Source organism: Thalassophryne amazonica, chromosome 8 (assembly GCF_902500255.1).
Source record: "Thalassophryne amazonica chromosome 8, fThaAma1.1, whole genome shotgun sequence".
NCBI classification, from domain to species: domain Eukaryota; kingdom Metazoa; phylum Chordata; class Actinopteri; order Batrachoidiformes; family Batrachoididae; genus Thalassophryne; species Thalassophryne amazonica.
The window spans coordinates 61,636,710-61,664,315 of record NC_047110.1 but is presented as its reverse complement, the minus strand read 5'-3'; the positions used below and the strand labels follow the sequence as shown (position 1 = coordinate 61,664,315).

At 39.8% G+C, this 27,606-nt stretch overlaps 1 protein-coding gene across 1 annotated transcript; it reads left to right on the top strand.

Moving 5' to 3' along the window:
• Window positions 1–407: 407 nt before the first annotated feature.
• cib2 (calcium and integrin binding family member 2) lies at window positions 408–26,879 on the top strand. The gene is made up of 6 exons (XM_034176452.1): window positions 408–730; window positions 11,966–12,000; window positions 19,041–19,152; window positions 21,512–21,659; window positions 21,750–21,945; window positions 26,058–26,879. The coding sequence occupies exons 1-6, from the start codon at window positions 680–682 to the stop codon at window positions 26,077–26,079; spliced, it is 564 nt and encodes a 187-aa protein (XP_034032343.1). The 5' UTR covers window positions 408–679; the 3' UTR covers window positions 26,080–26,879.
• The last annotated feature ends 727 nt before the right edge of the window (window positions 26,880–27,606 follow it).

The following is a 27,606-nucleotide window of genomic DNA, read 5'->3' as shown; positions in this document are numbered from 1 at the left end:
GGTACTCATCTCATCTACTTACGGCCATTATTTTCACTTCATAGAAAACTTTTTTAAATCATTAAATTTGCTGTTATTAACGTTACATCATTATTGCTGATTTGTATGACAGTCCTGCAGTTTTGCTTTATTTTTTTTTTTGCACGACCTGTGATCATGTATATTAACGGTATTGTAGTGGTGTCTCATTTGTTAGGTGAATACTTTCACCCCTACTCTTTGCCACTCTGTTTCAAGTGGTAGGGTTTAGGGTTCGTAGCTGGGGTAGGGGTAGGTGAAGGAAATGGATCTGGATCTTTGATTTGTATATCAGGTGACCCCCACAAGGGGTCGCTACCCCAACGTTGAGAACCTCGCCTGATCACACCCTTTTTTCCAGCCCAAGCTGACTGCGGTGAGCAGCAGCTGAGGAGAAACAGTGCAGGTTGCGGTCAGTCGACCGTCAGCGGCCCGGAGCTCGCGTCCTGTCAGTGTTTTTTGATCTTTGGTCGACGTTGTAGAGACATGGCGGGTATCTGCTCCCAACACGCTCGAGACGTTTTCTGACAGCGTCAAACGGCGACTCATTCACCGCGGACACTTTGACTGCGGACCCATAAATGTCTTTAACAGAGAAAAGCCTTCGTTCAACGTCAACGTTCACGGTGAATGTGTGCGAGCGAACATTTACTCGATTAAGATGGGGAATAAACAAACCATTTTTACCGACGAACAGCTGGACGCCTACCAGGTAGGAGGATAGGATGTCAGACTTCATATTCTTCATCATGTCAGTGATAATCTTTAAAAAAAAAAGTAGAAATCAAAAAGTAAATATATAAAATAAACATAAAAACTAAATTAAATATACATCTGCACTATGACTAAATTATGCATTTATATATATATATATATATATATATATTTTTTTTTTTTTCCCACTCATATTGCAATAGCCAATCACAGCTTAGCCTTTCTGTCCATCATTTACCTGTATTTTGGCATGCTTGGCGTCAGAAAGTTATGTTGGATCCAAAAGGATCCAAAAAGGCTAGGACCAAAAGTTATATTGGATCGGTTCCCACTGACCAATAGTGTTAGAGCTTATTGTCAACAGCTAGCCAATCAGAGCGCGGCATACAAAGGTCAGGAACTAGCTGACAGATGCGGATTGAAAAAATGACAACAAACATGTCAACAACAGCAGAAAATCGTCTGCCAGCGAGGTTTGCTGAGTTCACAGAGGAGGAACTGGTGGAAATATTGAACTCCAAGGATGACAAAAACACTAAGAAGGTAGACAAGCACACTACTGACGCTTTAGAAGCATTCATCGCATCTGAATCAATCATATGCTGTTCACAAAAAAATAAATTGATCTAATTTACTTGACTCTTTGTTGTTTGCTTAATTTGGGAGGGGGGGTGGAGAACATAATTGATGGATGGCAAGTCGTCCAACATAGAGAAATATTGGATTCAGAAAAGTTATATTGGACTCGGCTACACCTCGCCCAGTATAACTTTTGGACTCCTTACCATCCATTATTTGTATTTTATTTATATATATATATATATATATATATATATACACACACATACGAGGTCTGTTAGAAAAGTATCTGACCTTTTTATTTTTTTCAAAAACCATATGGATTTGAATCACGTGTCATTGCATCAGCCAAGCTTGAACCTTCGTGCGCATGCGTGAGTTTTTTCACGCCTGTCGGTTGCGTCATTCGCCTGTGAGCAGGCTTTGGGTGAGCACTGGTCCACCCCTCTCGTTGGATTTTTATTGCGAATAAATGTCTGAACGATTTGGAGCTTTGCTGCATCAATTTTTTCCAGAAACTGTGAGAGACCTCCAGGTGGTAACCATTCGGAAAATTCAAATGGCTTTCAGGGACGATTTTATGGGGATTATACAGATTAAGGAGTGCTCCAGCCGGTTCAAAGACCGCCCACAGCTGCTGAGAGCGCGCCGTGCTCCGAGCGCCGATCGACAGGCTGAAACAACCAGATGATTTCCAACGTGAAGGCTTTGTTGATCTGGGATGTTGTCTGACTTACACAAAAATGGCAGGAGACGTGGACATCAGTACTTTTTCGGCACATTCCACTGTTACAGGAGTTTTTTTCATGGAAAGAAAAGCAGATGGATGCGCCACCGTGCCGCTCATGGCGCGGCACAAAACTACCTCCGTGTTGGTCTCACAGGACGGCTTTGAGACGGCTGTCGGTGGGTTTTCAGTCGTGTGACTAACCGAGAAATTGTGGATGAGCCTGGACATGCCAGAACATGTCCTGTGAGGCTTCATCACGGCGTTGCTTTGCGCCGTGTGGCTCCACCGCGACGCGCGGAATTCCTACGCACGTCTGTCTCAATGTGCCGAAAAAGAGCTAATGTCCACATCTTCCGCAATTCCTGTGCTAGTCAGAGGACGTCCCGGATAAAACACAGCGTCCAGTTTGGAAATGAACAGCACATTCCACTGTTACAGGAGTTTTTGTCATGGAAAGAGGAGCGGAGGAATTCCGCGCGTCGGGACGGAGCCACATGGCGCTAAGCAACGCTGTGATGAAGCCTCACAGGACATGTTCTGGCATGTCCAGGCTCATCCACAATTTCTCGGTTAGTCACATGACTGAAAAACCACCGACAGCCGTCTGAAAGCCATCTCAAAGACGTCCTGTGAGACCAACACGGAGGTAGTTTTGTGCCGCGCCATGAACGGCTCTGTGGTGCATCCGTCCGCTTTTCTTTCCATGAAAAACTCCTGTAACAGTGGAATGTGCCGAAAAAGTACTGATGTCCACGTCTCCTGCCATCTTTGTGTAAGTCAGACGACATCCCGGATCAACAAAGCCTTCACGTTGGAAATCATCTGGTTGTTTCAGCCTGTCGATCGGCGCGCTCAGAGCGCGGCGCGCTCTCAGCAGCTGTGGGCGGTCTTTAAACTGGCTGGAGAACTCCTTAATCTGTGTAATCCCCATAAAATCGTCCCTCAAAGCCATTTGAATTTTCCGAATGGTTACCACCTGGAGGTCTCTCACAGTTTCTGGAAAAAATTGATGCAGCAAAGCTCCAAATTGTTCAGACATTTATTCGCAATAAAAATACGACGAGAGGGGTGGACCACTGCTCACACAAAGCCTGCTCACAGGCGAATGACGCAACCGACAGGTGTGAAAAAACTCACGCATGCGCATGAAGGTTCAAGCTTGGCTGATGCAATCACACGTGATTCAAATCCATATGGTTTTTGAAAAAAATAAAAAGGTCGGATACTTTTCTAACAGACCTCGTATATATAAAATACATGTGTTTTTGTTTTAAATTGGGCCATACATTTTCTGGATAGAATAAAACATTTAGTGATTCCAGTTAAAATTGGACAGTGCATAATTGTGCTCAAAATTGATCTTTCTTGGTCCCATCTGAGATGTCATCATTTAAAGTGGGCACACCTTTAACGCAAACACATGTATATTCTCAGAAATAAAATATTTTTACTTAGCCCTAGGGCTCAAACGATTAGTCGAGTAACTCGAATAATTCGATTACAAAAAATGTTGAGGAAAATTCTGTGCCTCGAAGCTTCGTTTAACTTTGTAGTACATATGCCAGGCCTGTGTGTGGCGCTGCAACGTCCACAGGAAAAAAAAAAAACAGAAGAAGACTGGAGCATAACAGCTAATGAAATTAGCAACGATAGCTACCGCTTTCCAGCGTGACACAGAGTAAAATAAAGGCTTTTAAGAGATAGATGGTCCACGCCGATCATCTGAAATAGACTTACTGTGCATTTAAAGCGAAGCAGTGTGTTTGTCTAGTTTTAAAAACCACACGGTCTGCTCTGCGTGGGGAGGGACGGTGGCTGGCTGCTCTCTGCACGGTGTGAGGGGCTCTCAGACCGGGCGAGTCAGCTGTGGCCCCGGCTACATTGACAAACAGCAGAAGTCCACTCTTTGATGACTCACATTGTTTGACTTTTTAATTTTTTGCTTTTTTGGACAACACACAACACTTCACACACACGGTGACTTAAATAAAATAATAATAAAAAAAAAACACTGCGAGGCTGCATGTTCAACCTCCAGCTGAAATGCATCTGCTGAATTGCAGAGAAAGGGGGAAAAAAATCACACAGGGACCCAGTACATCAACCTTAATTAAAAAAAAAAAAAACAAACTTAAAAATGGTTACATTTTACAAGTTGGAGAAAACAAAACAGAAAGCCACATCCCATCGCCATTTCAGCAAAATGCCAACACTCTGGCGCAGTGACATTGTGCCATTGCTTAAAGAGAGCCCTGGACTATCAATGTTGTTTAAAAACACAAAAGTACTTTTTATCCGATTACTCGATTAATCGCCAGAATAATCGATAGAATACTCGATTACTAAAATAATCGATAGCAGCAGCCCTACTTAGCCCACATACATAATTTAATGGTTTGAACTAATAAAATATAGATTTTAGAGGAGTAACTGTCCCCTTTTGTTATCATGACATATGTAGAAATGGAATGAATTGTTAGCCGCATCTTAGCATAAGCCACAGCTAGCATAAGCAGCTAGTAGCGGCTAACACAGAGATATCTAAATGAACTAAAGGGTTTGATAAATTTACCAGCATATTGGCAACATTACTGCCCAAGCAAAGAGACCCATAAATGTGTGCATTAGCGCACACCTCTTTCAAAGTTCAAGTTGAAGTGAAATTGTGGCTACTGTTTCTCCCATAGGCCAAATCATTGTGAAATATTGTGTAGAAAAAACAAAAGGCCATGGCTACGGGTACGGACCCGTATCTACAGAGACAGTTCTGAAGATACAGAGGGTATTCCCTGGTGACTTCATGTCTTACCGACCAATTGCCGTACGCCTCTAGGGTCCTTGAATCCCTGATGTATAAGTTCACAAGATTATCTTTTGCGTACTTTTGGATAGCTTCTTTTAATTCATCAAACGTTGTAAATATTTGGTTTAGATGCAGAGCCCCATATTGACATATTTTGAATTTTTCGCGCGATAAGACAAGATTATCGAATGTTATCGCACCCATGATATGCAGGCGGTCAGGGTTAGGTGAAATCTCTTGGCTGTAATTCTCCTCGGTCCGTACCTTTAGCAGTCCTGCAGAAGATACAGATGTACGTATCCTTAGCCACTTCGAAAAGAAAAATCCTGCATCTACATCTGGCTGAAAATCTGATCAGTTCTTTGTAGCCCAAAGCCCTACATGTGCAAATTAAATTCAAATCTATAAATGTTTCACACTGTATCCAAATGTAAAATATTTTCAATCCAGACCTGACCATATTGGAATTCTGCTACTCCACCAAACATCTGTAAGTGTGCATAGCTGTAGTCCAGAAGCTGAAATATTGTTAGAATTATCAAATGTGTTATACATTTCAGAAAAATTAGACCCTGAGGCATTAGGTATAGAGGATTGTTCTGTCACCGGAAGTGCACAGTACCCTTCCAGAAATGTTTGTCAGTTTCATCAGTGCAAAATAGTGTGAGTTTGTCTGGGTTCACATACTGTATGGAACAGGTGTTTGTATGTGCTGTCTTGTTAAAAACAAACTAATGAGGTGCAAGGAATTATACCTTCTTGATTGGAGTAAATGTAAAATTAGAATCAAAACTCCTTTATTGTCATTGCACAGAGGACAACAAAATTGAATTAACAGCCCTCCTAATGGTGCATTCAGACAACAAAACAGGAAAAAAGTAATATATATATGTACATATGCATAAAATATATTTTTTTAAAAACTAGCTGTTTGTTTTCAAAAAATTGTCATAGGACAGTACGTTGTGCACGCATGGGATAAGTTGGGAAGCATGTTTGCTTTCCAAAGAGAAGGGCTCTGGCTCAAGGCCACCAACACTCCAGTCTCAATGTATACCTGGATCTGGGTCAGGAAGAGCATCAAGTGTAGAACCTGTGCCAAATCGACATGTGAATTCATACTGGATCTGCTGTGTTGACAATGTGTAAAATTGGAGAAGCCAGAAGAAATTAATTTACAAAAATAATGTTTCTGTGTAGGCTCTCAGTTGTCCAGGTGGTTTCCATAGTAGAGAAGCTTGAATCTTCGACTGGACTGGGTTGCTTGACGTGAGGACGTTTCGCTTTAAATCGCAGAAGCTTCCTCAGCTAAAATTCTTACTCTGGTGGTCTGACTAAGACAGAAGTCAGACCAGTCCAGTCGAAGATTCAAGCTTCTCTACTTTACAAAAATAATCCTAAACAAGACTTAAATTGCATCTAAAAATGTGAATACTTTAATTTTAATGGTCTATAAAGTTCAGAACTGTGTAGGTAGCTGTTTACCTTTATGCATTTTAGTTCTGGTTACAATAGACGTTAACGTTGGGGTCAGAGGACTGGGTTCTCGTTGGTTTTAGGACATGTCTGATTGTATTGTTTGATGATAAAAGCAGCTCCTTCAATCAGTCATAATGCATCTTACCTCATAAGTCCGTCAACTGGAATTGCTGTAAGAGGAATTGGTATGTGGTCAAACTTTGTGTTTGCAACCATAAGTGCCAGAACACCATAGTCTAGCCTCAATTGCTGTCTCTGTTAGCCCATTTATCCACGGTTTTTGCGTCATTGTCAAAGTGGATACAGGTTCTAAACCTCTGGTTTGTAATTGAGTGAAGTTATGACACTTTTGTTCACATTTGGATCCGTTTGGAACATTTAATTGTGAATTATTGCCTCTTATTGTTTACATTGTAAATGTTTTTGTTTCCTGTTTTCTTGTAGATATTTATGTGGAATGTCATTGAAACATGATGAATGTTGTACAAAAAAAATTGAATGGAATAATACAGAATGCAGTAGAAGGTTTTCGAAAGATGTGGAAAGTAACAGACTATTGTAGAAAGTTCTGTAATATTTTGAAACTGAAATAGTTTCTGAAACTGACTTTATTGCTACACTTACAGCAGACTTTGTTTTATTTATCTGCAGTTTTATGATCTGCAGGTTGATAAAATGATTCAGACCTCTTGGTTTTTTGGGGGGTGGTGGGGGGGTTAGTTGAGTGGACTGATGATACTTGTGTTCTTGTATTTAAAAAGCAGAGTACAGCAGAAGGTTTCGATTCAAACTTGAGGATGTTGTGTTCTTGATGCCTACATGTGAGAAGAACGTCCTTTTGTTCCCTGTAACAATAGCCTGGGTTATCCTGTTAAGATACACTTCTTTGTTGGCACATGTTTTTCAGGTGATTAGGTGTGACTTAATAATTGATGTCAAGCCTGCATGACAGGATGCTGTGAAACTCTACTCTTGGGAGACAGTAGATCTCAAGAACTCCTCTGGTTACTCCTTCTAATCTTTAATAGCCTGTGTGCTCCTTTATTTATATATATATATATATATATATATATATATATATATATATATATATATATATATAAATCAATCAATCAATTCTTTTTTTATATAGCGCCAAATCACAACAAACAGTTGCCCCAAGGTGCTTTATATTGTAAGGCAAGGCCATACAATAATTACGTAAAACCCCAACGGTCAAAACGACCCCCTGTGAGCAAGCACTTGGCTACAGTGGGAAGGAAAAACTCCCTTTTAACAGGAAGAAACCTCCAGCAGAACCAGGCTCAGGGAGGGGCAGTCTTCTGCTGGGACTGGTTGGTTATACATATATATATATATATATATATATATATATATATATATATATATATATATATATAATAAAATCTTGTTAATTATCTTGATCAAAAAATCAAATGGTGATGGTGATCAGGTATGACACCAGATGATGTAAACTGACATAATAAATAGAAAATTATGAAAAATAATTTTAGGAAATTTTACATCTTGCACATACCCGGTGACTCTCACGACATTTAATTTCAGAGGGATCAAACATGGAAAGTAAAAAACAAACAAACAAATATTTTAAAGACAGTGTGTGTATATATAAGCTAAACCTAAATTTATAAATAAGAGCAACACCCCCGCCTTGCTTCGTACCATGAGGGACATGACTAAATGTGTATGCCGGTGGGCAGGCCTCCATTTAAAGGGAGGACAGCTATAGGTTTAAGCCAGGTTTTCCATAACCCAATCATATCTAAGGGATTATCCATAATTAGATCATTAATCAACAATGATTTTGAGGACAGTGATCTTATGTTAACGAGACCCAGAGTAAGGACCTCAGTGGGGTTGACAGTTGGACTGTTTGGATTTAGTGGTGCTTCCAGAGTAGCATATCTAAGATGCCTGGAAGTTGGTTTAGGTTTGAGACATTCCACATATTTTTAACATATTTACAATTATGTTATGTACATACAATGAACTTATAAATAAACTCAGGCACGCATGCACGCTTTTAATATATAGATATTAGGCATGTAAATGACATTCAAACATTTTCAAGTTTTGTGACAATTCATTTTTATTTTGCTCAAGTTGTTCCGTTGTGTTATGACAAATGAGAATCTGATGGCTGCTCAGTGCATGTGTTCCATTGAAGGCTGACTGCTCACGCCTGATGTGCTCTGCAGTTAAGAAAATTCACGCATCTGCAAGAAGGTTCCCTACACCTCCCGACAAAATGACAACTCGCACACTTCATTTGTTTCCATCAAGTAAAGTCATATACTTTTTGAATGCACCTTGTATATTTTACTGAAAGCTGACATGTTTACTTTTAAGCAATAGAGATTAAATAAGAAAGCCTAAAAATTATGTAATTACAAGTGCTATTTTTTTTATTAATTAATGTGTAAATAATCACTAGTTTCTGCAGTGAGAATGTTTCAGATACGAGCTTGAATATTTCGAAAAGGAGATTTAGGATTAGTGCACCGGTGCAGTTATTGTGGAGTAGAACAGTGCTTAGAACCAACAAGTCTTTTTCACATTATTATAAAATATTTCCTTGACTCAAGTTGACACATTTGCTGATGAAAAACCATCAAAATCTAAACAATACTTAATTTTATGTATAGAGGTTTTTATGCAGTATTATCCATCTTAGTTGCTATTGGCAGTTGGCATGAATATGATAAACCATCCCAGAATCTCTTTTGTTTAAGCATATATAGTCTGTAGAGCGCTGGAGGCCTCGCTCTGTTTCTCACACTCAGTTGAGCGGGCCAGATTGTACAGACACAAGAGAGATGTAAACCCTGGTAGCTCCCATCACAATATTGGATAGCGTGTGAGTCAACACATGCATGTCTTTGTGTGGACAGCTATACACAATACGAGATCATGTTTCCTTGGTTCAGCATTGCAATTGTAAGTGGCAGGTGATGACACTCATCATTGCTGAAGAGAAAGCAGCATTAACAGCAGCGTTTTGTTCTCGTGATCAGACAGGGCTTGTTATGGGCTGCTAGGTATCAGAATCAGAATCGCCTTTATTCTCCAAGTATTCACAGAATACAAGGAATCTGACTTAGGTTTGAGCTGCTGTCTCTCTATATGGCATGTATAAATATACACTAAACACTGAATAATTCACAGTAAAAAAAAATGTGCAAGTAAAATAAAATGTGCAATAAGAAAAAAATGTGTGAAACAGTCAAACACATTAAAGTTGTACATGAGGTATAAGTAAGTAAGTAAGTAAGGTTTATTTATATAGCACCTTTCAAGATAGAAATCACAAAGTGCTTCACATAAGAACAGAGAAATTAAAAACAGCAGAAACATAAAACCATAAAAACTAGGTAAAAGCCAGCCTATACAAAAGGGTCTTTAGCTTCACTTTAAATGTTTCAACAGAGTCCACGGAGCGTAGGTCCAAAGGCAATGCATTCCACATTTTAGGTGCCACCACCTCGAAAGCACAGTCTCCCCTGTTCTTGAGTCTTGTCCTAGGCACAACCAATAGGCCCAGGTCCGAAGACCTCAGAGACCTACTTGTCACATATGGATGTAATAGCTCGGTGATATACGATGGCATTTGACCATGCAGAGCTCTAAAAGTCAGTACTAGAATTTTAAATTGGAGTCTGAAAAGGATGGGGAGCCAGTGCAAGGAGGGGAGGATTGGGGTTATATGTGACCTCTTTGATGACCTCGTCAGCAGCCTCGCAGCCGCATTCTGAACCGTTTGTAAGCGGTCCAAAGAGGACTTGCTAAGGCTAAAAAATAGAGTTACAGTAATCCAAACGTGATGACACAAATGCATGAATGATCATCTCCATCTCCGCCCAAGACACAATGCTGCGCAGATGGGCAATATTGCGCAAATGGAAAAAACAAGACTGTGCCAGGCGGGTAACATACGCGTCAAAATTGAGGGAGTGATCGAACGTAACACCCAAGTTCCTCACTGCTGAGTGAACAAAAGGGGCCAGAGAACCAACCACAGTGGGAACAAACTCGTCAGGGGCAAAAACAAGGACCTCAGTCTTTGCTATATTTAAGGACAAATAGTTGGCCGCCATCCAGTTGAAAATGCACAACAAAACAAATGAGGAACAAATGGGAGGAAACTGGAGTCAACGTCTGGAGTCAAACTGTAAGAAACCGCCTAAAGGAAATGGGATTTACATACAGAAAAGCTAAATGAAAGCCATCATTAACACCTAAACAGAAAAAAACAAGGTTACAATGGGCTAAGGAAAAGCAATCATGGACTGTGGATGACTGGATGAAAGTCATATTCAGTGATGAATCTCGAATCTGCATTGGGCAAGGTGATGATGCTGGAACTTTTGTTTGGTGCTGTTCCAATGAGATTTATAAAGATGGCCTGAAGAGAACATGTAAATTTCCACAGTCATTGATGATATGGGGCTGCATGTCAGGTAAAGGCACTGGGGAGATGGCTGTCATTACTTCATCAACAAATGCACAAGTTTACGTTGATATTTTGGACACTTTTCTTATCCCATCAATTGAAAGGATGTTTGGGGATGATGGAATAATTTTTCAAGATGATAATGCATCTTGCCATAGAGCAAAAACTGTGAAAACATTCCTTGCAAAAAGACACATAGGGTCAATGTCATGGCCTGCAGATAGTCCGGATCTTAATCCAATTGAAAATCTTTGGTGGAAGTTGAAGAAAATGGTCCATGACAAGGCTCCAACCTGCAAAGCTGATCTGGTAACAGCAATCAGAGAAAGTTGGAGCCAGATTGATGAAGAGTACTGTTTGTCACTCATTAAGTCCATGCCTCAGAGTCTGCAAGCTGTTATAAAAGCCAGAGGTGGTGCAACAAAATACCAGTGATGTGTTGGAGCGTTCTTTTGTTTTTCATGATTCCATAATTTTTCCTCAGAATTGAGTGATTCCATATTTTTTTCCCTCTGCTTGGTCTAAAAAAGTAACCGTTACTGACTGCCACAATTTTTTTTCCTTATAGTGTTTCTTAAAGCTAGAAAGTTGCCATTTGAAATGACTTTAGTTTTGTGTCATGTCTGTGATCTGCTTTTTTCTACAAAATTAAACAACTGAATGAACATTCTCCGAGGCCAGTGATTCCATAATTTTGGCCAGGGGTTGTATTAGGGTGATATACATAGTTTGGTCTGCCATTCAGTGTGACCAGTGAAATGTCACACAATCTCCTTGCATATTGTTAGTATGACTGGAAAGGAAATCTTCTGGATATATTTGTTGTTGATCTATTTAAGATAATTTTATTTTAGAGTAATTTTTACATAATTCTCACAGTCACAATTTTTTCTCCAAACATTACAATAAAATTATAATTATCTATTTCTTTTGAAATTACAGATTACATTAGATTACATGAACAAAGTGTAATAATTATTAATTAATTAATTAATGAATTATTAATTACAGATTGGTGACTACCCCATGTCTGTCACTGAGATTGTGCAGTTAATCCTTTTTTTAAATGACTTGTAATAATACGTATTTTGTTGTATTATTGTTTGGCATGATTTTGTGTGTGTGTGTGTGTTTAAAGCAAATTTTCATACGTATTTTGCTCTGATTGCAGGATTGTACATTTTTCACTCGCAAGGAAATCCTTCGGTAAGTACAGACTTATAATTCCTATGCAGTGCTGTATATTAGGGCTGCAACAAACGATTATTTGGATAATTGATGAATCTGATGGGGTTTTGACATGATTAATTGGATTAGTGGGGAATTTTTTTTAAAAATGTGCCAGGGAAACAATTTTTTTCTCCTTCTATCACTTTATTTAACAACAGAACATTATTTGAAAACTTAAAATACTTGAAAATCAGCAAATCTTCAAATGTTTATAATAAAGAACAAAATAATTATTTCAAATGGCATTGCTTTATGAAAGTGCTGAGTTGCCATAAAACAACATTGAAACATATAATGTTATAAAATATATGGTGAAAAAAGAGGTATTTTTGTTGCTGCAAATGAGCAATTAGCATAACCAGTAACCATAAAACCTAAATCAAAAACTGTAGCCTGACTCATTATATGTGCACCATTCTCTGTATAACTTGTAAACCATGTGGTCATTTCACAATGACACATGTGACTCATGTCTCTTTCTCTAAAATTGTATTGTAGCATTATTAGTTATTATTACTATTATTATTGTTGCCATTATTATTAATATATAAATAAAATAAATTAAAAAAAATTATAATTTGTAATACATTTGACTCTTTTACGACAACAAATGCTGAGTCATGAATTATTATACAGAAAACATGCACAAACATGCTGAAATGCCAGCAGCGTAATGCTAACTTTAACATTGAAAACACCATAGACATGCTAACGCGTTAGCATAAAATACATCTATCAACTGTTTCAGAAGACCATAACAGGTCAGTTTAATATAAAAAAGGTAAATATTCCTCACAGACATATGCTCTTTAGGGTTTTAGTGGGGAAAAATTAAGATAAAGCGAAATAAAACAAATGAAACCAACGAAGCAGCAGCTCAAAGCACTCCTTCATTGGTTCAAGATTCAAAGCAAAGCTCAGTTGATTATATGGAAGAAACGAAACATTTGCGGTAAAACAAAGTTATTTAGCAACTAATCAATGACTAAATTAGTTGACAACTATTTTAATAATTTATTTTAATTTCCTCTTTGCTCTTTGTGCTGTCAGTGTTCAAATAATGTCATACATGATACTATTTAAAAAAAAAAACTATAAAAAAAAAGACAGTTTTTACAGTAGGTAAAAGAAAGGACAAAATTCTAAATTGAAACCCCCCTGAGCTTTACTGCTTTTATTGAATATCCACAATTAATGTTACAAGAGGGTAACACTATTTTTTAAGTTGGTAAATCATGCAGTGTGTCGCATCTTAAACTATATTATATATGTATTATAAGGAAATGCCGAAATGATATGCATTTCATTTTTGGAAGAATTTTTCTGCATTTGTCCCCTAAGTGATAGATTTGTAAGCCTTAACTACATCTTCCAAGTGGCCTCATTCTTATTCAGTAAAACTGATGCCAAAATTTACCTCATTATTTCTTTAGTGTCTATAATGTGTACAATTTGAGCACAGTTTTAAGGGTGAAAATGCTAAAATTATTCTGTGTTGATTCTTAAATAATATTATTTACAGAAATGTGTGTGTCGGTGGGGGGGTGCAGAGCCGGAGTGTTCATATTGTCCATCACAAGAAGGCATTTGTGCTTTTGACCATTGATCTCCAACCTTTTTTGTGCCACAGACCAGTTTAATGTCAGACAATATTTTCACAGACCGGCCTTTAAGGTGTGGCTGAAAAATACAACTAAATTAAATGATACAACATAAAACCTGTGGTATTTTCTAAATATAATAATAAACATGAATCCACTGTGTACTAATATGCAGCTTTATTAGGGCCCCTTCACACATAGTGTGAAGTTCGGTTGAAATGCACACGAAGTGCGCATGAAGCAGGAATCGTGTGCAAAAAGTGTAAAATCATCCCTGCCTCGAACGCCTCATACACCTGTTGCTACAACTGTTTGCGCACACCAGCGGCTGAAAGACAGAGTGTGCACTGTGCAAACCCATCAATCCCTCTCGTGGCAGCTGTCGGCCAAAATTCCAGCTGACACGCACGAACATCTAACACCGCTCGTTTGGCACTTACAAAATGCGTGGCCATTCTCACAAGACATTACACAATCACTGTCATGCTGGCAGTGAAATTTGTCTAAGTTCCCCACGAGTGTGGCTTTGGTGTGTGTGTGTGTGCTGAACTGACAGAAGGTGTGGCCGCTCACTGAAGCGGCTGTGGAGATCTGTCATTCTGGACATCCCAGCTGAACAACACGTGCTGTGTTTGAACAGACATAGACAAAAACTGCCCACTGTGATGTGCGTGTGTCTGTTTGCTGTCATCACGTAGACATAAATAAAAACTTATATCGCTGTGGCGATATATGCTGTGGGTTGCAGCGTGTGTGCACTCCCTTGCTGCAGCCCATTGACAGGCTACCCCCAGGTTGAAACGGACCATCAGATCATAACACGCAGCAGGCGATCTGACTTTCACATCATCCATGTGAGCTCTGTTCCATATGACACTGTGTCAGTTCTGGCACGCCATCCACAAGACACGCGTGTCAGGCAGGACATGCGCACGGGCTGGCTGGACACACACCAGCAGATGTGGACATGAGTAGAGCGAAATGCTTCTCATTCATGTCATTTCATGACTGTATGTCTGTGACCATGGGTCATCTACAGAAGAACAGACAGATCTTATTTGTATTGCCCGCTTGATAAGAGGGATTCAATGTAAAATGCTGTGTTTTTTATGGTGTATGTTTTTATTTTTAAAAAAAAAACATCCATCTCTTTGTTGATTTCAGGCATTAGCCCCGCACCATTTACAGGCCAGTGACGGTAGCTCAGTGGTAAAGCTTTGGGCTGGCAATCAGTAAAGTGCAGGTACAAATCCCGTGGGTGGTATGTTTTGTTTTTATTGTTATTATTATTATTCCACATCAGTAGGGCGATGTGGTTCCACAGGTACCAGCTGGTATTTATTTTTTATTTAATCCACATCAGCGGCGTGATGTGGTTCCACAGGGACCAGCTGGTTTTTATTTTTTATTTATTCCACATCAGCGGTGCGATGTGGTTCCACAGGTACCAGTTGGTATTTATTTTTTATTTAATCCACATCAGCGGCGCAATGTGGTTCCACAGGTAAGTAAGTAAGTCCCTTCGGCTGCTCCCTTGTTTATGCACTCGGAGTCACCACAGCAAATCCAAGGTGGATCTGCATGTTGAATTGGCACAGGTTTTTATGCCGGATGCCCTTCCTGACACAACTCCACATTACATGGAGAAATGTGGCATGGGTGGGATTTGAACCCGGAACCTTCTGCACTGAAACCAAGTGCATTAATCACTTGGCCACCACCCCTGCGCAATATGGTTCCACAGGTACCAGCTGGTTTTATTTTTTATTTAATCCACATCAGTGGTGCTATGTGGTGCACCTCGCACTGTCTTCCAGCTCAAAAGACACTGTCACGTGCACGGACCCTCTCACTGGGATTATGCACGCCTGCCCGTCGGCGCAATGTTTTGTGGTGCACTAATTCGAACTGTTTCGCCGTATTCAACCAAACTTCGCACTGTGTGTGAAGGGGTCTTTAGCAGTGTCCTCATAATATCGCGCCAACAACATAACATCGGTAACATCCTCTCTGCCCTCTAACATTCTCTGCCAGCTATGGTAACATTAAACATGCCTTCAAAATAAGATACACCACAAAAACAAATAAACTGCATGAAAAATACTCACCACAGTGCTGAATCAGTTGGAGCCCTGAGCTTGTTTCTCTGCAAGGAGACGGTCCCATCTGGGTGTAATTGGAGACAATGACACCCAAAGTGTGTTGCTTATGTCCAGTCTACTCTGTAATTTTGTTTTGGTAATTCAGCAAATGCTTCTGTCCTTGTTCACACTTTTTCTCTCAAAATACTACAAAGGCTTGTTTTTTAATGCAGGGTGCTTGGTTGGTGAAGCAGTTTTGAAGGCTTCATTGGCTCATTAGAGAGCCAGTCGCCACATATGCAGAGCGGTCTTGGTGCATGGGAATCACCTGTCTGGCTAAATCCATATTTTAAGTAGGACTGCTGGTATTGTCTGTTAAATGCAGCTTTCTTTTTCTTGGAAGTCATAGGCTAGGCTATGACTTGTTTTTTAATGCAGGGTGCTTGGTTGGTGAAGCAGTTTTGAAGGCTTCATTGGCTCATTAGAGAGCCAGTCGCCACATATGCAGAGCGGTCTTGGTGCATGGGAATAACCTGTCTGGCTAAATCCATATTTTAAGTAGGACTGCTGGTATTGTCTGTTAAATGCAGCTTTCTTTTTCTTGGAAGTCCTAGTCATAGGCTCTTCTTCTGTCTCCTCGCTGGGCCTTTTCTCCTTCGCAAAGATACTTTTCAAAAACGTTGGTATTTTTTTTTTATCCATTTTGCTAGCTTGTGGGTTTAATTTTATTGGGAACGTACCGTAGGACTGAGACAAGCATCTTGACATGCGTCAAGAGTGAGTCATTATTTAAAGAGTGCGACACTCAGATGCACCTTACATAAGTGAGTTCACAATGCCTGTTCATTGTGCTTGGCTGCATATATCATCACCAGTCACCTGCATCAGTATGACAGTGTATTATAGACACTGTGGGTGGCAGTGGGTGTTATAAAGAGGAAGGAGGGATTAAAAAAATTATTTTACGAGATGCTCCCTCACCAATTGCTTGCTTGCTTTCTTTCTTTCTCCCTCCCCTTTTTCCCCCTTTTTTTTTTGCTTGGGGTCACCACAGTGGATCTTGTGTGGATTTGCATGTTGATTTGGTTTTACACCGCATGCTAGCGGTATCATGGATCACAAAACCCACGGTTCAGATCGGATCATTTTTGGAAGAACAAAAAACTAAAGATACAATTTTTTTTTTTTTAAGAACACGCACAGTGAAAATAAGTTACTTTTGCCTGTTGTCCTGAATGAAAACAAGGCGTCCAGTGTTTTCTATATTTTAAAATAAAATTGTTATATTGTGATATCTTCACTATGAGTGAATACAAAATTTGCCTGTGTCAAAGTCATGTAAAGTTAAGAAGAAAAAAAAAAGGAATGGCGCAAAGCTGGTAAGGAAAAACTCCCTCTGAGGAAGAAACCTCAAGCGGACCAGACTCAAAGAGGTGACCCTCTGCTTGGGCCATGCTACAGACACAAATTACAAAACAATTCACAAAATGAATATACAGGAAATGTTGCCGATGCACAGGACAGATTCCGGAACGGATTCAGGAACAGATACCACACCCATCTCTGGATGGAGCCACACCTCAAACAGAGGGAAAAGAAAAAAGGAGAATCAAGCATCAGAAAGACAACAAATACAGTGTAATTTGTCAGCATTAAGCAACAAGAAAAACAGAAGAATTACTAAGGTGATCGCTGGCCACTAGCCCTAAACTTCACTAAAAGACCCAGAATTTAGATAAAGTTGAGGCCGTGGCCCGCTCCATTTCTTAATCAAATGAATTTAAAAGGGTAGAAAGCGTAGTAACATGCTATACCAGTATGCTAACCATACAAAAGAGAAAATAAGTGTGTCTTAAGTCTGAACTTGAAACTCTGTACAGAATCTGACTGTTTTATTGACACAGGGAGATCATTCCACAGAACACCCTAGGGACACAAAGTAGTCCACCTTGAGAACGCAAAGCCCAGGCTAGTACGTAGGGTTTAATTAGGTCAGCTGGGTAGGGAGGTGCCAGTCCATGAACAGTTTTATAGGCTAGTAGCAGAACCTTAAAATCTGATTTCACTGGGACAGGAAGCCAGTGAAGAGATGCCAAAATGGGTGTAATGTGGTCACACTTTCTGCTTTTTGTCAAAAGTCTGAGAGCAGCATTTTGAACCAGTTGGAGACCCCGAATGCTGGACTGTGGTAAACCAGAAAATAGAACATTGCAGTAGTCCAATCTAGAAGAGACAAACGCATGAATCAGGGTCTCAACATCAGCCATAGACAGGATGGGACGAATCTTCTCTATATTTCACAGGTGGAAGAAAGCAGTCCTCCTAATATCTCTAATATGGAGGTTAAAGGACAACGTAGGATCAAAGATTACCCCAAGGTTCCTCATTTTATCAGTGTGAAGTATGACACATGAGCCTAGGCTAAGCGTTAACTGGTCAAATTGATGCCGATGTCTCACTGGACCAAGAACCATAATTTCAGTCTTATCAGAGTTTAAAAGTAGGAAGTTTCTAGTCACCCAACTTCTCACTGATGCACAGCAATCTTCTAAGGATTTTATGTGGATTAGATTACCAGCAGTTATCAACATGTATAACTGAGTATTATCAGCATAGCAGTGAACGGTAATCCCAAAACGCCGCAATATGTGCCCAAGGGGTGCTATATAAAGGGAGAAAAGCAGGGGGCCTAAGACGGACCCCTGCGGAATGCCAAATTTCATGTCACTAAGGTCAGAGGTAGTTTTATTTGTACAAAACTGTGAGAACGACTGGTCAGGTATACATTAAATTGTATATTCTTTTATATTTATTTGCTTTGTTCAACATGTGACTACCACAGTTTAAGAGTTTCTGAATTTTGCCATCAATTTTGCCCTTGGCCTTTTTATTGTAACAAATTTGTCCCATTAACAGATTTTGTGTGTGTGTGTGTGTGTGTTTGAGCTTCATTTCCAGGTCAGCGGTGAAATGGAAATAAAATAACAATCAGCAGAGAGTGTAATAGGGTCCCACATGTCCTGACCTTCATAAAACACTCAGTGTTTCTGTCCGCAGTTGAAACTACAGTGGCTCAGTTATGTAATGCCAAAGGCATAGTTCCACCGGGTGGCACCAGAGTCGGGACTTTTCAATACTCAAAAGCAATAATCCACCTAAAATCTTGTATTTTATTGGAGATCATATTATTGACAAATAAGCCTGACACTTACCTGATACAGGAGACTTTTTGCAGCTTGAATTTTATGCATGTCTTATTTTATACCAGAATACATGTCAAAAAGTATTAAGTGAATCACATTTACACCAAAATTGTTTTTAATTTTTATTCTAGGTTGCACAGCAGATACCATGAATTGGCTCCACATCTTGTACCGATGGACTACACCAACGAACCTGATTGTAAAGTGCCTTTAGCCTTGATAGTCAACATGCCAGAATTAAAGGTAAAAAAAAAGAGGTGTGACAGTGATGCAGCCTCTTGTCTTTCAGTGTTGTGTTTTTCTCCAACACATTCAACCAGTATTGCATTTTCCTGTTATGGATTGTGGAAATATAAGAGGATGCTAAAACCATCTATGACACCTTCTGTTCACGTGATCTGACACCTAATCAATAAGTGCTCTCTTTCAGAGGAGGGAATTGATTTTAAAGCCTCATCCTCATTGTTCTCACCTCACTACACCCCATTCTGCGATCTTATGAAAGGCTCCATCCTGCCCGCTATTCACACTCTCGGCTGTTTTTAAGACTCTGCCATTTCAAAAAAAAAATTTTCAAAAAGTAACGAATAGCAGGATCCATGTTGCATTAATAAAACATCTAGTTCTGATTTTCTCCTACGTTAGATACACTGAAATCTGTCTCCACCAGTAATTAAGCACACAGACTTCTAGTGTCTCTTTGCTCTTCGGATAATTGGGCCTCGCCTGTAGAGCTGTCACAGGATTGCACGGTTTGTATTTATTGCAAGTAGAAGATGGGGGCTACATATGGCGTGAGTGATTAAGTACAGACAATCCTTTAATACTTCAGAAACATAAATTCATTCTTGCTGGCAATTAATGAGCTACGTATGTTAAGTTGATTATTGCATATTTAGGTTGCTAACAATGGTAAGACCTTTGGGTAGTTATATATGCCAATTGGTTTTTTTTTCATCTTATGATTAGAATGTGCAACTTGTAGATGAGAATGTAGGATAAGGGACTAAATGATCACAGATAACAAGTGGCAGATGATGCAGGACTTTATAAGTGATTTAGAATGTTAAAATTGTTAAAATTCTAAATTGCACTGCAATAGTTTCTAAAAACTATGTGCAGTTTCATACAAGGGAATTGGTACAAACAGCTGATCAGATAGTTTTCACACTATCAGTCATCTGAAACAACTGGTCATGTTTAACATTGACAATACGAGGTCTGTGAGAAAAGTATCTGACCTTCTTATTTTATGCAAAAAATATATGGATTTGATTCATATGTTTTTACGTCAGCCAAGTTTGAACCTTCGTGCGCATGCGTGAGTTTTTTCACGCCTGTGGGTTGCGTCATTCGCCTGTGGGCAGGCTTTGAGTGAGCACTGGTCCACCCCTCTCATCGTTTTTTCATTGTGAGGAAATGATGGAATGATTTGGGCTTTGTTCCATCAGAATTTTTTCAGAAACTGTTAGAGACAGGCAGCTGGAAACCATTTGGAATATTCACATGGCTTGCGGTGAAAATTTTATGGGCTTCACAGAGATTAAGGAGTGTTACTACCGCTTTAAGGACAGCCCACAATGGCGCACGGCGCGCCGCGCTCCGAGCCACGATCGACAGGCTGAAACGACCATTTCATTTCTAAACGGATCGCTGTATGGATCCGGGACCATCGTGTGCAATTTCTCTGGTTATCACAAGAGCTGGACATCAGCCATTTTCCGGCAGATTTCACTTTTAAGAAGAGATTTTTGTCATGGAAAGCCGCGCGGAGGCTTTGCGCGTCACGACGGATTCGCTGATGGAGCGAGACAAAGAACACCTCCATTTTGGAGTGTCAGAGGACAAGTTGGGACATGCCTATCTCGGCTTTCAGTTGCTTACCAGTCGAGTGAGTATAAGAGAAATTGTGGAGAGCTGGGCATGTCCCAACTTGTCCTCTGACACTCCAAAATGGAGGTGTTCTTTGTCTCGCTCCATCAGCGAATCCGTCGTGACGCGCGAAGCCTCCGCGCGGCTTTCCATGACAAAATCTCCTGTTAAAAGTGAATTCTGCCGGAAAATGGCTGATGTCCAGCTCTTGTGATAACAAGAGAAATTGTACACGATGGTCCCGGATCCATACAGCCATCCATTTAGAAATGAAATGGTCGTTTCAGCCCGTCGATCGCGGCTTGGAGCGCGGCGCGCCGTGCGCCATTGTGGGCCGTCCTTAAAGCGGTAGTAACACTCCTTAATCTCTGTGAAGCCCATAAAATTTTCACTGAAAGCCATGTGAATTTTCCAAATGGTTTCCAGCTGCCTGTCTCTAACAGTCTCTGAAAAAATTCTGATGGAACAAAGCCCAAATCAATCCGCCATTTCCTCGCAATGAAAAAACGACGAGAGGGGTTGGACCAGTGCTCACTCAAAGCCTGCTCACAGGCGAATGACGCAACCGACAGGCGTGAAAAAACTCACGCATGCGCACGAAGGTTCAAGCTTGGGTGACGTAAAAACATATGAATCAAATCCATATATTTTTTGCATAAAATAAAAAGGTCGGATACTTTTCTCACAGACCTCGTAATATGTGTGAAAATTGCTGTCTGTTTATTTACAGGAAAACCCGTTCCGCAGTAGGATAGTAGAGTCTTTCTCAGAAGATGGAATGGGGAATCTCAGCTTCAACGAATTTGTAGACATGTTCTCAGTCCTCAGTGAAATGGCTCCTAGAGAATTGAAGGCCATATATGCCTTCAAAATATATGGTAAACATGAGTTTCTGAAGCATTTTATTTTTCCAGAACAGGACAACATGAAAGCCAATACATATTTTCCGTGGTCTGTGTTGCCCACAGATTTCAATGTGGATAATTTCCTGTGCAAAGAAGATTTGGAGAAGACTCTAAATAAGCTGACAAAGGAGGAACTGACAACTGAGGAGGTGCAACTAGTGTGTGAAAAGACAATTGAAGAGGCAGATTTGGACGGAGACAACAAACTCTCTTTTGCTGACTTTGAAAATATGATATCTAGGGCTCCTGACTTTTTAAGGTATAAAACCTACTTTGAGTCCTCAACTTGACCTTCAGCTGCATTTATTAATTTCTGTGCATATGACTTCTGCAGTATCTGAACCCACTAAAATAATACACAGATCTAAAAAGAATTACAGTGGGTTAAAAAAGTATTCAGTCAGTCCCTGGTTGTGCATGTTTTCCTACTTAGAAAGATGAGAGAGGTCTGTAATTTTCATCATAGGTACACTTCAATTATGAGAGACAAAATGAGAAAAAAAATTTCCAGGAAATCACATTGTAGGATTTAAAAAAAAAAATACTTGTAAATTATGGTGTAAAATAAGTATTTGGTCAATAACAAAAGTTCAACTCAATACTTTGTAACATAATCTTTGTTGGCAATGACAGAGGTCAATGTTTCCTGTAAGTCTTCACCAGGTTTGCACACACTGTAGTTGGTATTTTGGCCCATTCCTCCATGCAGATCTCCTCTAGAGCAGTGATGTGTTGGGGCTGTCACTGGGCAACACGGACTTTCAACTCCCTCCACAAAGTTTCTATGGGGTTGAGGTCTGGAGATTGGCTAGGCCACTCCAGGACCTTGAAATGCTTTTTATGGAGCCACTCCTTCGTTGCCCAAGTGGTGTGTTTGGGATCGTTATCATGCTGGAAGACCCAGCCACGTTGCATCTTCAATGTTCTCACTGATGGAACGATGTTTTGGCGTAAAATCTCATGATACATGGCTCCATTCATTCTTCCCTTAACACAGATCAGTCGTCCTGTCCCCTTTGCAGAAAAACAGCCCCAAAGCATGATGTTTCCACCCCCATGCTTCACAGTAGATATGGTGTTCTTGGAATGCAACTCAGCATTCGTCTTCCTCCAAACATGACTAGTTGAGTTTTTACTGAAAACTATTTTGGTTTCATCTGACCACATGATATTCTCCCAGTCCTCTTCTGGATCATCCATATGCTCTCTGGCAAACTTCAGACGGGTTTGGACATGTACTGGCTTAAGCAGGGGGACACGCCTGGCACTACAGGATTTGAGTCCCTCTCTGCGTCGTGTGTAGCCTTTGTTACTTTGGTCCCAGCTCTCTGCAGGTCATTCATCAGGTCCCTCCGTGTAGTTCTGGGATTTTTGTTCACCGTTCTCATGATCATTTTGACCCCACGGGATGACATCTTGCGTGGAGCCCCAGATTGAGGAAGATTATCAGTGGTCTTGTATGTCTTCCATTTTATTACAATTGCTCCCACAATTGATTTATTCACACCAACCTGCTTGACTGTTGTAGATTCACTCTTCCCAGCCTGATGCACATCTACAATTTTCTTCCTGGTGTCCTTTGACAACTCTTTGGTCTTGGCCATAGTTGAGTTTGGAGTCTGACTGTTTGAGGCTGTGGATAGGTGTCTTTTATACAAATGAGTTCAAACAGATGCCATTAATACAGGTAACAGGTGGAGGACAGAAGAGCTTCTTAAAGAAGTTGTTACAGGTCTGTGAGAGCCAAAAATCTTGCTTGTTTGTGGGTGACCAAATACTTATTTTCCACCATAATTTATAAATAAATTCTTTAAAAATCCTACAATGTGATTTCCCGAAAATTTTTTCTCACAGTTGAAGTGTACCTATGTTGAAAATTACAGACCTCTCTAATCTTTCTAAGTAGGAGAACTTGCACAATCAGGGACTGACTAAATACTTTTTAACCCACTGTATTTGTAGTTGTAAACATCAAAATTCATCCAACTCTTTATTTGTTTCAGCATTTTGAAATTTAAAGATCTTGTGCAATATAACATTTGATTACTTAAAGTTTACAATCACAAAATGTTTACATTCAAAGTTAGTATTACAGTGTTAAAAGATGTATGTTAAACCCATAGTCTGTATATATACTGGACAAAGCCTGTGTGATGTTAGCCCAACAACCGTTGTCCCGTCGAGATCAGGTGAACGTCGAGATCAGGTGCATTGCACTACTGCGCATGTGTGCGCATGCGCACATCGTTCTACCCCGGACTTGAAGACGTCACCCGTCGAGTTGAGGTGCCTCGCGCAACTGCACATGTGGAGATGATGTAACTCGCTCGACGTGCAACTGTGCATGCGCATTTTTTTTTTGTCAAAGTTTTTTTTTTTTTTTAATTGTATTCAGTGTATTTATAGCCTAGTAAGTAAAACATTTTCTGTATTTTACATTAGGAGCATAAATGTATGTATATGTAGATTTTGCCTGTCAAAATAAGCTAACTCCAGGTTAAAAATACTTATCATTTTATAGTGAGTAGATTTTATACATTACTACGTTCGGATAAACAATTTATACATTTACTTGCCCATCAAAATAAGCGAACTTCGTCAAGTAATTTTTTTAGAGCACACATATGCAGTTACGAGAGGAATCTCATCTCGACGATGCACCTCATCTCGACAGAACACCGGCCCTGAATTAGGCCAGATACTGCCCTCTCTCTCCTACCCTGTGATTGGTTGGCGGCTGAGACGCTGACATCAGCCCATGCATCAGCCTCACAATGATGTGGTGCGATCTCTGCTCTCCTATTGGTAATTTAGGAGTGGGAAATCTCACTCCAAAATGGAGGCCAGTATCTGGCCCAATTCATAGTCGGGCCTGTTGTTGGGCTAGTGTGATGTCAGCCAAATTTTTCTATAGAGACCTGCAACAGCTGGTATGAAGCCCATATAAGTGCCCACACCCCCAAATTTACAGAACTTTATGGCTTAAGGTGTCTTAAACTAAGACAAACAAATTCACCCCCCTTACAGCTGTCATGTAGGAAGAAACTATCTGTAAAGACCAAAACCATTTTTTGTACCAGGCGGTAAATATTATTATTTCTGCTCTAAAGTTGAACAGTTTAACATAGGAATGTGCTCTGTTTTGGAGCCAACCTCAAGCATCCAGTCAAGAATCTGCAACTTTTTCTGCTTCCGAGGGGGCTTCATGTGAGGCCATCGAAGTTTGGTTGAACCAGAAATCAGAGCACATGTTAAAAGTAGATGTATCTTAGATACTTAGATAAAGGAGTTAAAATTTGGAACAGCCTATAAATTTACCATCTTTTCAGGAGTATGTCACTTTTTTCTTTCTTAAATGGTAAATGGACTGCATTTATATAGCGCTTTTCCATCTGTATCAGATGCTCAAAGCGCTTTACAATAATGCTTCACATTCACCCCGATGTCAGGGTGCTGCCATACAAGGCGCTCACTACACACCGGGAGCAATAGGGGATTAAAGGCCTTGCCCAAGGGCCCTTAGTGATTTTCCAGTCAGGCGGGGATTTGAACCCATGATCTTCTGGACTCAAGCCCAGCACCTTAACCACTAGACCATCACCTCCCCTTCTTTTGTTGTTTTTTTTTTTTTTTTTTTTTTTTTCTCAAGTTTGGGAGGCCCTGCGGCATATATACCAAAAAAAGGTATACATTTGTTATTCACAACAACAATTATAATGACTATTTACATTTACAAAACACTAAACAAAATAAACTCCTAATAGTAAAAGAATCATTGGCAATAATAAAAATCCCTACAATAATGCACAGAAATCTAAATTAAAGAGCTGATAATACAGGAAAAAAGGTGCAACCTATACTCCAGTGTGACTTGTATATGGGTTTTTACTCTTCAAGAGGCTTTTTTTTAAACAGGTGCAACTTACACTTGGGGAAAATATAGAGTTCAGAAAATTAATAAAATTGCTGAATCACTTGTACAAGCCACTTACAGATGATTGTTAGTACACGTTTTTCTTGCATGAGACAGTGTGCAGTATTTTCATTCAAAACACACCTGTTTTTCAATATACATGCTGAGCATTATCAATCTAGCCGTCAGTCAGTATCTTTTTTTTTTAGACCTTTTATAGTTTTTAGTTGCGTTTATAAAGAGTATAAATTGTACACCTTTTGAATGCTTATTTTGTACAGTGTATGAGGTTTTTACACCTTTAGGTTTTTTCTTTTTTGTATGCCAGTACCAGTATTGTATACCAGTATTTATGCAAACACAATTACTACATGTTCATGCATGTATGTAAATTAGTATGTTTACAGTCATGCTGCTGTTTTAATGTTTATTTTTTTTGTTGTCTCTTGTGGCTCTAGTACTTTCCACATACGAATCTAAGAGGGCTACATGGAACTTTTCCAAAGTGGGTGGCGTGTTGAAGCTCAGGACCTGCACCCTGTCCTGACCACAGCGCGGTGCCTCTCTCCCACTGTTAAAGCAGCCATCCATGACTGTTCTGACCCTCTTGCCCAGCTGTCCTCACATCTGTTAGTAAGGATAATGCTGCATAAAACTTGGATTCCTTACTGTCAATGCCAATTTCCATGTTGTGAAAGACAGTGCTTGAGAACCCAATCACATTTATCGTATGGTTTGCCTTTGCATTTTTTAAGGACTAAAATGGCATCAGTTTGACGTAATACTTGTATTTGATTGTTCCTCACTCTGGATTGCTGCATTTTGAGCACATCCAGAAAGGCATAAAATTGTGTACTTTAAATACAGTCATTGAAGTTTTTGCTCCAACGACACACTGGATATTTAGTATTTGCGAGGCAAAAGCTAAAGCTTGGAGAGAGCGAAAGCACAGCATTGATATTAAGGGCATGCAGAACCGATCTTCTATATGAGCTATGCAATATATTACATGCATGGAACGATGTTGTTCTTTTGCAGTATAGTGCTTTAGTGGTTTTAGGTTGTACGTTCGCTTTTATCACTGGAATATGTTGACAATCATATCTTACTGTTCTCCAGTTACATGAAGGGCTGTATCCTCTGTGCTACATTTTAAGAAGCTCTCACTTTCTGTCTCAGCCATTACCGTGAGGTGTTAGTCACAGCCACAGTTTTGAATTTTCAGTATTTCATGTGACTTCAGGTATTGGGCTGTTTTTAAATAAATGTTTTTTCCCCCATGCGTTCTGAGTGAACTGGTTTATAAAACATTTGACGTTTCATTTCAGAAGGATGAGAGAATTGTTTTATAGCAAAGCGACTGGGCCGACCTGCAGCTATACTGAGTTAAACGGGATCATATCTAGTTCACCTTGGCGATACGTGCGCTGGATGTCCAAACATATAACCTAAATTGACTTGCTAAGCAGAATGTGATCATTTGGCGTGAGCTGCCTCAGCATTCACAAGCAATATTACGTCCTGTGCACGCTGTTAATCTGTACTGGAAAGCTGAAGGAGACGTCCTAGGTTACATAAATGATGATTTAATTACTCTGCCTTTCCGGACTGAAGATTTGGGTCAGATTTTGATTAACTACATGATGGTGCTCTGTGTCTTGCAGTCCAGATGGCAGTGAGTGTAGAGGATAATCAAGGTTTACTTAGTCATTTATGCAAATGTTTTAGCAGTGTTGTGTGTCTTGCACATTTCCAGGCTATGACTCGCAGTCAGATTTTCACTGACGTGTAAATGCAAATATGGGACATTTAGCTGGTGGAAGCTGAACACACTGTGCAGCACAAGGTATTTGTTGAGTGCAAAAAGTAGGCCTGTTGTTTTAGCTGAGATTGCAATGGCAAAATTATAGCTTTTATCAGATTGTGTTTGCAACTGAAAAAATGATGCACTAGAACTCCATTTTCAGTCGGAAAAAGGCTACATTTTGAGTTGGTGTCTCACAACTT